Genomic DNA, 11,551 nt, shown 5'->3' with positions numbered 1-11,551 from the left:
CTAATCATTCAAACGAGTTTTAATCATTCTAATCATGATCTAATATTTTTAATTAGATTTAATCATTTTAATCACGATTTAATCAATATAATTGGTCGAATAGAGAATTTATCATTAAAATCAGAACTAAAGTACGATTTAATCATTTTAAACAGATTTAATCATTTTAAACAGATTTAATCATTAGTAGAAATTATGTTTAATTCAGAGAAAACGGCATGGTATTAGAAGATAAAACTTATTTAGTTTTATCTTCTAATACCATGCCGTTTTCTCTGAATTAAACATAATTTCTACTAATATTCACCATGGTAAATAATAAGTTTAATATATAGATTTAATCATTTTAAACAGATTTAATCATTTCAAATAGATTTTATCATTTTAAACAGATTAAATCATTTAATCATGATTAAATCAGATTTAAACAATCTAATCATGATTGTGGAAGACGAAAGTTTGCGAGATTTACTTTACACGCTTAATCCCATTATTTTTACAACTCAATTAAGAATAAGCGACGCAACTTTAAAAAATGACATAATGAAGGAATATAAAGTTGAACTTGAAAACGTTACCAGTAAACTCAAGGTTCGTATACGTTTCCAAGTGGGCTTAGTTTCTTGTAGCATTAATGGAAACGGTTTTTATTTTACAAAATATAGCAAGTTCGTGGTCAATTTTCTTTTACACCCGACTGTTGGACTTCCAAAAATGTGATTCCGTTTATTGCCGTCACTGCGCACTGGGTAGACGATGTATGGGCTCAACATGACTAACTTATTGGTTTTATGTACTTTTCCGGACGCCATACGGGGAAACATATCTGCGAAAAGTTTTTGAAACTCCTAAGCGATCGAGAAATAAACAAGGTACATAGTAACGCTGGAGCTCTGTGTGGAAATTTCGAAGTTACTGTAAATATATATTTAATTTATAGGTACTTGGCGTATCAATGGATAATGCCTCAAATAATGACACTTTCACAGTGGAGTTAATAATAATAACAATAATAATCAGATAGGCTAATACCCAAGGCACCACCTTAAGACCAAGTCATCTAGCGACTTATAATGCCTTTAAACAGCTGACCGGGTTACAATGCGTAGGAGGGTGGTGGCAAGCCCTTCATTAGAGAGGTGTTCCATGGACGAAGGTTTTCGGTTTACCGGTGCGACTCGTTTTCAGTGATTTGCTCACCTACTGAACATAGCCGTACAAGATATGCTCAAAGTGTTGAAAGTGGAAGCCAATCATGATACTCAGTATGACCTCAGCGTATGGGAAGAAAATCAGACAACTGGCATAAGCGTTGGCGCGGCCGTTGCCAAGGTACTATTTTACCTTTGTCTCATTTCAAATATAGATATTTCGTAATTATTTACCTTCAATGAATCTTAATATTAGAAGGATAGCGTTAGCGGTGCGATTATCTCATATGAAAGAGGAAAACTTTATGGAGCTTAACGCCGTCTACCCGACACTAAACTGGAATGGATGAAAGATCATTTTAATAAAAGCATCTGTATGTGGCGATGATGGCCCGTGATTATCTCGCAATCCCTGGTTCATCCGTGCCTGCCGAAAGAATTTTTTCAATGGGTAGTGACGTAGTTACTGCCAAAAGGCGTGTTCTAAAGCCCAAAACGATATCCGCCATATTATGCCTTAAAAATTGGTGGACACAATGAATATTTTCTAGTATTTAAATGAAATAATTATACCTTGAATCGCTGGCGAATTCACTTTACAAAATAATACCCAAGGGTGAAAGAGCCCATGGGCGATTTTACGCCTAAGCGTAGTAGACGCGCCTAGGGCCCCAGATTTTTAGGGACCAAATTTTTGCAACTCAAAAGGAGGGGCTTTAAAATATTACATTTTTTGAAAACGTAAATCTCCAGAGCCCCATAGTGACAATTAGTAATTAGGGATACCTAGTTGTCTTAACGCGGCACTGGGTGAACTCATGCTGTCACATGTTTTTTTATGTAATTTAAAAAAGGTTTATGGAGGGTTGTGTTTACCGCGTGGGGTCCTAAGAAGGAATTCTATCATACTCTGAATTATGGCCCAACGAGTAGGTATAGCAACTAAACCTCAAACTAAAGCTCCTGTCATAAAGTTTGTGCACCCTGCGCTTTACTAAGTAAAAGAGCCTTTCTCTAAAAATGTTCATTTACGTATAATATTATTATAAAATCTGTAGCAGATAACTGGTTTGATTATCGTATTTTTAAAATAAAAACTTACCAGATAATTTTCAGATAAGACTAACAGATTTTATCTGAGCAGATAAAATAAAGGGGGACGAAGTTTTTTATCTGCTCGGTTATCTGTTTACAACAAGTGTAGAAGAACCAGATACTAGATATACCTTTTCAGATAGCAATTGGAACCACTACGAAGCTGGATTTCAAAGGAAAATGTAACTAATTGCCAAGGCACTACATATAGTTCCTAGGTGAAACTCTCTCCAAGATCAGGGTGCATCCAGGCCCGTCATCACAGTTGTAAAGCCGTGTACACAAAGACGTTTTGTTGAGGAGAATTCTAAAGTTAAAGGGGGAAAAGCATTTCGCTTTCGGCGGGATGATCCGACTTCAGCCTTTCTGTTTCACACAGACATCCTTTACTCGCGCTAACACAGTTTTATTTGTGGCAGCATGAGCGCACCAAAACCACGAGTAGATACGGGTTGACTGCCGATTTCAATCTCGTCTTGAGAAGTTTTCTCTCCCCTTTCGACTTTCGGCGGGTTTGTGAACCGCCGATTTCTAAGTTGGTCTTCTACCTTACGCTTTCAACTTCAGCTATTAACCATTTTTAACGTCTTTGTGAACGCGGCTTTATTTCTGTATCTCTTTGAAAAATAATATTTTCCGCTACTCTATCTGAGGAATGATTTAGTAAAGCAGCTGCCTAGACTAAAGTGCCGATTTTATTCTTCGTTTTAGGGATTGAGCTGGTAACTTCGTTGAAATACAAGAACTATGTCAAATTTGGCTGAAGTTTTGTCCAAACGCACAGTATGCAACCTATTTCTGAATTATATTTTATCCAAAGATTCCAATTATGTTATTAGTATTTTCTGTGTGACTTTATATTGGAGCAAATAGGAACAGCCATTACAGAAATATTTTAAAATCGCGAGATTACAGCGATAAGAAGTGACCTTACTAAGTAAAACAGAAATATTTTAAATAATAACAGAATAATTTTCGCAATTACAGTGATAATTCGAAACGATTACCAATGGAAATCCGCGAATACCAAATGGTTACTGTGGTTACAACTGAGAACGCTAAAAACGTGATTATGCGGCAATTACATAATAATTTCTGCCAGAGTGTACAACGATTACTGTAAGTGGTTATCCCCTCGTCTTGTTCCCAATAAAGCAGGTTTACAAAGGACATTCTTGCATTTATTCCGACTTTTTGGAATCGCCAGTGCTTCTCTAAGGCGTAATCGGTGTACAGAGCCGTACCTTTTACTGTACTAATGGGATTACGCGTAATCTTTTAAGTACCTGCTAATCTAAGCGTAATCCGGTGTACAGACTTTCTAAGAGTGGTTAGCCCCTCGCTTTAAAGGTCGTTAAAACCAAACTCATTTTCCAAATGAAAGTAGATCGTCAAGTGAGTTAAGGCCATTTAAAACCATCTTTTACACGACGAAACGCTGTACTAAGCTACTGACGACAAGTTACTATTTTCTCTTTCTTGGTTTGTAGAATGACTGACAGGTTACCTTGATGATGAAATATATCAATGAAAACGGATTTACACTTGTCGATTTTATTTTCAAATAACCTAATGTAGGAGTGGTTTTCCTTATGAAAGCGTTTTAATTTCCAATAGGCCAGAAATAGCTGGCGAAGGAGATCCCTCGCCGTTGTAACTCGGACGTTACGCTAAGCGCCAAGTTCGTAATTAGCTCAATTATTATTTTAGCCAGGTTTGAAGGTCGTTTGATCCAAGCGCCCGAAAATTCAGTGGTACAATTACACTAATATTGAACCAAAAACATGATTTAACGAGGTAATTTTCGCTTATGATCGTGAGATTTAGGTTATTATAAGAAATTTGTGAATGAAGGCATGCCCGGTTAATTTCAATCGTGAGAGAAGAGGGCCTGGGCAGAGATAAGACGATCATGGAGCTAGAATATGGATAAGGCTCCAAGATTTCCTTATCCTTAAACACCATTTTTTATAGATACCAAAATTATTGAGCCCTCTAACTTCGCTCGCCTTTTTATCTTCACCTCGCTCACCTACCTCATTTTATGGATACCTCCACTTACCTATATCTCTTTTTTACCTAAAATGTATTGGGAAAAAATAACGAGACGAATATCATACTAAATCATTTTTTATTACACTTTTCTGTACATGTTTTATTAAAATAGAATGTAAAATATTATTAATAAGGGAGATTCTTCTTTTAAAATGGAAATTATTTAATAAGGAATAGTTAGTTCGATCTTCTACATCGAGGAAAAAGAAAGTTACGGGAACCAGGTCAAATTTTACGCGGTGTTGAGCACGAATGATTTTAAAAAGACGTTCCCGCAATAATAGTTTTTTACAAATTCGCAATCGGGAAACAATCTCTCGTGTTCCCGAAAGACATCGTCTTCAGCCGCCCATCCTCCGATCTCACCACCACAGAAAAAACATTTCACGCAGTCCGCAAAGTTGGTGTAGAAAAAACCCGCGTTAGTGAGTTCCATCTGGCACGGATTCTCTAGCGGGAAAATGGCGAAAGTTTTCAACCGCTCGTCCGCATACCTCATAGGGCCTAGTTGGGCATCGTAGTTCTCCTGTAGCTTAGCGAACTCGAGCTTGGCGTACTCGCACACCCTGTATCCCAAACCGTCGCACCAGAAACACACTGTCAGGTCCTTGTGACCAATGTAGAAAAACCCCGCCTGGGCTAGCTCGAGAGTATCCATATACGCGGTACTAAATTTCTTTAATGTCGCGACTCGCTTTGCCAGGGTATTCATTTTTCTAGAGCAGATTAAAAACTTTATCCGACACCTTCGTAAAGTAGCGATCGAATGATTACCTATCGAACTAAAATCCCGGGAGAAATCTCTAACTAGGGGGGCGAGAGAGACACCCCTTAATAAAGGAATTTCTCAAACCGTGAGAAAGTTTGGGGAAAAAGATTCCCACGGCCTCCAAAATCTATTATCCAATTGGGCAAAAATGTTTAGTCTCCAGGCGTTTCCTTTTATCCCCCTCTAAAATTTCAACCCCTTTTTTTTAAAAACAGTATACTATGGCTTTCTCGGCAGTCGAAGAATAAGGTGGCTTGTTAGTTTCTACAATATCCTCGTCAGCTATAAAATGAGCTACGTTTCCACATTCCTCGCCTAATAGAAATTTACAATGCGGGAAATATTTTCTATGTTCACCGAAAGGACTATCGTCTTTTTCCCACGCCATAAGTTCACCCTCACAGGCGAAGCATTTAACCGAATCTTTGTAATTCAAATAATAAAACCCCGCGCGGGCTAAAGCTCTACCATCTACGATATTAACCGAGAATCCCTTGTTAAACGAGCGAATTCTCTCGAGCTCATGGCGCATAGGATTTAGCTCCAGGTCCTCCGTCTCATCCATCTGCTCTTTATAGTCTTTCACCCGTTCTAGGACGGGATCATTCCCCGTATTCTCGTCATTTACGAATTTGCATAAGCGACTCTGTTCTATATGTATCAGCAACGGGACGTCGTTAGGCATCTATCCCTTGAGACCCTCTCGCAAGAGAAGCACATGACGTTATTAGTGTGCCCGGTGTAGAAAAAACCCGCTTTCGCTAGCTCCCTCACGTTTAAAAACTTACAGGGAAACCCTCTGAATCTAGCGATCCTATTTTTCTCAAAATGCATCTTTTAACGGAAGCTGAGTAAAATGGTGTCTATCACCTTCGTCCGCGACCGATCGAATGATCCTTAGAACTGAGGCGGGGGTAAATTCCTCTCTTTATCTCTCCGTCTCTCGCTGAGGGGTGTGAACGACCCCCTAAAAAATTGTCTATTATCACGCGACCCCCCTCGAATTCTTCGGGAGAAAAAAATCTATTATTGCCCGGGCATGTCTAGATCTTGCCCTTTATCTTAGACTTCGACTATTTCGTGTAAGGAATCGTATACAAATAGTGCTTCGGGGAAATCCGAATAAATCCATTGGTTGTTTTTTCTATGATATCCTCAGCGGCTATAAAATGCCTTACATTTCCGCTTTTTGCATTTGAAATAAGAAATTTACAATGAGGAAAATTTTCCCAATGTTCCTCGAACGGACTATCTTCCTTATTCCAGTTCATAAGTTCCCCAGAACAGGAAAAGCATTTTACGTAATCTTTGAAATTAGTATAATAAAAACCAGCTTTGGATAAATGCCTAGCTTCCCTTAAAGGATCAATCGGCAAGCCTTCGTTATTATTAATATTATTATTAATATAATAATTATTAAATCCTCTAGTAAAGGAACGAATTCATGCGATCTCGTATCGCATCGGCTTTGACCCTGTCTCTTCAAGCTCCATCGATACGGCTGGGACGTTTCCCGAAAAATCATTTCTCATGAACGGACAAAAGCGAGGCATTTTTTCGTGTCTTAGTAACGGGACGTCGTCGACCGTCCAGTCCTTCACGACATACTCACAGGAGAAGCACATAAGGCTGACCCGGTGACCGACGTAGAAAAAACCCGCTTTCGTTAGCTCCCTCACGTTTAAAAACTTACAGGGAAACCCCTTGAAACTAGCGATTCTGTTTTTCTCAAAATTCATCTTTAACTTAAGAAAAATACGTCTACCACTTACTTCTCCGACTTCGGGAATGACCTGGGAATGATCCGGTACTAGAGGGCTAAAAAAAACTCGACTCTCTCTTTCCCCCCTTACGAGTTTAGGCGCGTATGTTGAATAAGAAAACATAAATTCGAACGAAACATTTATTAACACAAAGGATGATATTACAACATTGAATATAAGAATAATGATATGAAATTAAAATACGCGCGCGAATGGAGAAAATTACGTAACGGTTTTTTAAATACATTAGAGTTCGAAAAAAGAATTAATTGTTTTTTTAATATAGAAAAGTTTTAAAAGAATCCTTCGTCTTCCTCGAAGCGGGGAGAAGGAGCCGCCCGGTGATGGGCCTCCAGCCACTTGGCGAAGCGGCAGGCCTTCTCCCGCACGCAGAGAAGCGTCGGGCTTCCCCGTCGATGGAATCGGCAACGATAGTTCTGCTCGATAGTGATGTCCTTGGCCTTGGGGCAACCGATTTCTCCGAGTTCGATCACCTCTTGGGGGATGAGTTTCCTGAGGACGTGGCATTTCTCCTCTCCCTTGCAGTAAATGAATTCGGAGTCCTCGGTTAAGGCCTTCAGCCGATGTTCTAGCTCGATGTAGGGGGTATCGCCGTGGTTCCACAGGTAACCGTTGATGTGGGTAAAGACCCATTGATTTTGCCGGGCTACGTGATGATAAAGACGGCTACCGTGGTACGGAGGCTTAACGAATAAACTTTTAACTAGGGGAAACTCCCCTACGATGGCGACGGCAACTTCTTTAACGACCGGTTCGTATTTCGCGCCGAGTAAGAATTCAAAATCGACAACTACCAGCGGTCTTTCCATGATGTTTCTGTTGGCTGATACCCCCTCTGACTCAAGGTAGGTTAAATCCGCTTCTTAAATAGGGACACCACGCGATTGTCATTACTCCATTGGTTCCTAGTGAACCTAACAGCGAAGGAGGTCAAACTCCGCCCCCTATAGCGATGTTCCAGATAGAGTACGCAGTATTGTCCGCACACCTTGCTTCCCACGGCCTGTAGACGACGTCTATTGTAGGCTATTTTCAAGGAATTTATTTCAGGAACTTTTTTAGCGTGGGAAGGGTCACTGGACGATCCGCCGAGTCAAAGTACCCGGCCCTCCTGAAAGCGTCTAGGTAAATAGCTACGCAGTAAGTCCAGGGCCCATCGTGAGGATCGAGGTTAACGACCAGAGAGGCGGGGAAGGAAGGGATATATTCGGGGAGTCTATCGGAAGAAAAGGCACCTTGATACCCGGGTAAATGTCCGAGAATTTCGTTTATTTCTAACGTGTTCATTTTTTTTAATAATCAATCACTACGTTACGGTCTTTGTCTATTTGCATTAAACTATGGAATTCCCCGTAAATAACGACCGATACCGATTCCGTGAGCGGGGTTTCGAATCCCAACTCGATACGTAACTGTCCCCGTCTTACGGGGTTCCAATGCGAGTTATCACTTGCGGTAAGATCAGGCGTTATATCAAAGGCGTATAGAGTGTATCCCCTCGGTTATTCTGAGTGAGATATATTACTCCCATCATCTTTAAAGTGAATATTTGTCTCCGTAAACAAGGTGTAATATTCACGGGCAAATTGATTCTGGGAAAACTTGGGCTGGAGAGGTTTGCTCGGAACCGCGTCCGAATCAACGTAGAGAGACAAGAAATTTAACCCGAATGGTTGAAAGTTATAAGGATTTTTATGAAAATCGCCCGCGCAAGCCGTATGTGAGACTAGGCCAATAATAACGCGTTGAGGAAGCGGTCCCAGCCACACATTGTCGAGGCTCGTATTTGAAACGCCGGTGAGCAGTACGTGGCTTTTCACTTCGGTTCTGGTGAAGGGGTATTTCGTGGTGGCGCTTAAGAAAGCGTTTTCGTGAGCCAGGATGATTTGAGGACTTATCTTCCGTATTTCCAAAGTAGCGTCCGTTATAGCGATCTTAAAATTGCCCACGTTTAACGAGGGGTCTCCCATAAGAACGAAGGCCGTTTTACTCCTAGAAAGTCGGACTTTAATTTCCACCCCGCTTAGAAGGACATCCGGCTTAGGCATCTTGTTTCTGTAGATGAAGTTTAACCATCAGAGACCCGAAGGCAAATGGCGCCGGTTTCCCCTGAGGGTTCATTATATGTACTTGGATCGTATCGAAATAGCGTTTGGAGACTCGCACGTAATGAGGCACGTCATATATTTTCCCGACGTTATCCCAGAACGAGCCTTCTACGGGGACAATCCTAACGAGAGGAACGAGCATGTCACCGACCATTTGATCTTCGAGGATGTTATTGTAAACGTAAAGTTGAGGGGAGATTTGAAAACCTATGAGAGCAGGCCTAACGCCTCGATAACCCCTTTCCAAAGATTGAATTCCAGGATCGAAGCCCAATGTCATGGCTAGGCCATAATGAAATTGCACTAGAACGTTATGGCAATAGGGGGTTATACGGACTCGCCGCGTGATTTCGTTATATTGGAAAGACGTCTTCATATCATTAATAATTTCGTTTATAACCTTAATTAAATGTTCGATAGAAGAATTGTATCCTATGGGTACCCTATAAACGTGGGGGTCCCTCTGGGTCTTCTAGGTTGAGCTACGCATTCAGCGATCTGAGCTTCACCCGAAAGAGTTTCCCCGTTTTTGGCGATATCGATAATCTGCTCCGTTTTTTTCCCTTTCGGAGTTTTTTTCCCCGGCGTGGTAATTTTAAGCGTTATACCCAAACTAGGTTGATCGGCTTGAAGCGGCTCGCCGAGTGGCTCTAGGTTTTTTGTTCATTTTGTTTGATTTCGACTTGAGACGGGTTACATTCGTCAGGAGGGATTTCGTCGAGAACCATGAAAACGATAGTGTTTTGCCCCTCGAGAACGTTGAAGAACGCGCTAGTGTAATTTATTTCAGTGAGTCCACACTCCCAAAACCCCGCCAGTTCGACAGGTTTCGGTAACGCGGAGGTATACGAGGCCATCGTATTGTCGGCATAAACCTGCATGCTAGCGTTTGAAGGTATTGTCAGATATATCTTTTTTCTTGACCCACGAGTTTGCGTTCGGCGGATATCCTACGAAACTGACAAAGTATTCGACCTGATTTTTGCGTTTACGAGACTTGAGAATTTTTTCGATCTTGTATAGCCAAGATTTAGCGGTTAATTGTAGTTCTTCTTGATAGTAACGCCCCTTTATTGGTTAACTCGTTAAATCTTCGGTCGTGTAAAGGGGCGGGTCTAAATTTACGAGACGTGTGATTTTAAAGACTTCTTTAGACCAATTACCGGGGTAGGCTTTATCAAAGACCCCTTTGTATTTGCTGATACGACAAAATTCGCTGACTTTAAGTTTAGGTAGACGCCGGCTTTTCACGGGGATCTCCTTGTAAATTGTTTTAAATACTTTCAGGATATTGTTAGGTTTCACGTCTAGGGACGCCATTTTTATCCTAGAATGTTCCTTAGTATTATAGCTCCGAATTAAATCAGGGAGGACGTCCAAGTATCGATAGGTGTTATTAGCGGTGAAATAATTATACATTTTAGACTTTAGCGTACGATTTAGTCGCTCGACCATACACGCTTTAATGGTATCGTTTTCGCTAGTAAAGAATTTAACTTTTTTTCTTTTAAGGAAATCCTGATATTTTTCCCCGTGAACTCCCCCCTCCCCCCCTTTATCGGTTTGAACGTCTTCGGCTTTCTTACTTTTTATATGGACGGCCCACGCGCGTCGCGAGAATGTATCGATACACACTAGTAGGTAATTAAAGCCCGAATTGTGTTGGGAAATGTCTCTAACGTCCGCTAAGTCCATTTGAAACTGATCGCCTATATTCGTCACAAAAACCTTGCTCCTTTTAAATTTCCGGTAGGCGGTCTTATGTAACGTGTACGATTCTTGCTTCGTTAACCATTTTTCTACCGTTTCCCCGGGAATACCTCTGTCTTTCACGGCCTGATAAAGTTTTTCCAATCCGTCGAAACTCGCGGGGTGTTTTGGATCGTAATATTTTTTTTTTCAAGACTGCCTCGGGGTTAGAAACTCTTCCCATATTGGTTGTTCCGTTTTCCTTTTTTTTTCGCGCTTCTATTGATAACCCCTTTCGATAAGGTCCGAGGTTTAAATTCGAGCGGTGTCCGAACGACAGATGCTTTTCTAGGTTTCGCCGAAAATGTTATTTTTTTTCTTCACTCGCGGGATGGTTTTCTTTGATGATACCGTAGGCGTAAACAAGGCGTCGAACTCGTTTCAACCGATGGGGGGAGGCGTTCGTTTTCTATTTATAGCCCCAACGCCGTAACTCACGAGCGTAGCGATGTCTGACCCGGGCACGCGCGTCTGGTCTATAAACAACTCGCCTTCACTCGACCACGAAACTCTATCACCTAAACTAATCAGTCGGTTAACTAAGTCCTTTGCACTCGCCCTAAACTTAATCGGTACGAGATTTAAGAAGGCCATGTCCTGTCCGGTTTCTTTTCTAGGTTTCGGCTTCTTCGCTATATCCCTAATGTTTTGATATCGATGGAACATCTGCTCGAATAATTTAACTTTATCCCTAATGTCAAGATTGAAATTGAGTACGTCGGTCATGCTATTATTTAATTCACCCATGGAGGACCCTAACGGATGGGGAAACGAAAATTGAGGGGTATCTCGAGGGGGATGAGAACATTATTATTATTATTATTATTATTATTATTATTA

At 40.9% G+C, this 11,551-nt stretch overlaps 2 protein-coding genes across 2 annotated transcripts; both read right to left on the bottom strand.

The window, feature by feature from the left end:
- Positions 1-4,533: 4,533 nt before the first annotated feature.
- LOC149927132 (putative inhibitor of apoptosis) lies at positions 4,534-4,959 on the bottom strand. Its single transcript, XM_090157811.1, has one exon. It carries the CDS (start codon positions 4,957-4,959, stop codon positions 4,534-4,536), a length of 426 nt encoding a protein of 141 aa, XP_090013937.1.
- Positions 4,960-5,275: 316 nt separating this feature from the next.
- On the bottom strand, positions 5,276-5,755 carry LOC149927131 (baculoviral IAP repeat-containing protein 3-like). Its single transcript, XM_090157810.1, has one exon. The coding sequence runs from the start codon at positions 5,753-5,755 to the stop codon at positions 5,276-5,278; it is 480 nt and encodes a 159-aa protein (XP_090013936.1).
- Positions 5,756-11,551: the final 5,796 nt, after the last annotated feature.

Source organism: Leiobunum rupestre, chromosome 9, assembly GCF_980474605.1.
Source record: "Leiobunum rupestre chromosome 9, qqLeiRupe1.1.hap1, whole genome shotgun sequence".
In the NCBI taxonomy this organism is placed as follows: Eukaryota; Metazoa; Arthropoda; class Arachnida; order Opiliones; family Sclerosomatidae; genus Leiobunum; species Leiobunum rupestre.
This window is presented reverse-complemented; position numbering and strand designations above follow the sequence as displayed.

Excerpts from the sequence above, each read along its gene's own strand:
- LOC149927132 (XM_090157811.1), bottom strand. The coding sequence starts at position 4,959 with ATGGATACTCTCGAGCTAGCCCAGGCGGGGTTTTTCTACATTGGTCAC.
- LOC149927131 (XM_090157810.1), bottom strand. The coding sequence starts at position 5,755 with ATGCCTAACGACGTCCCGTTGCTGATACATATAGAACAGAGTCGCTTA.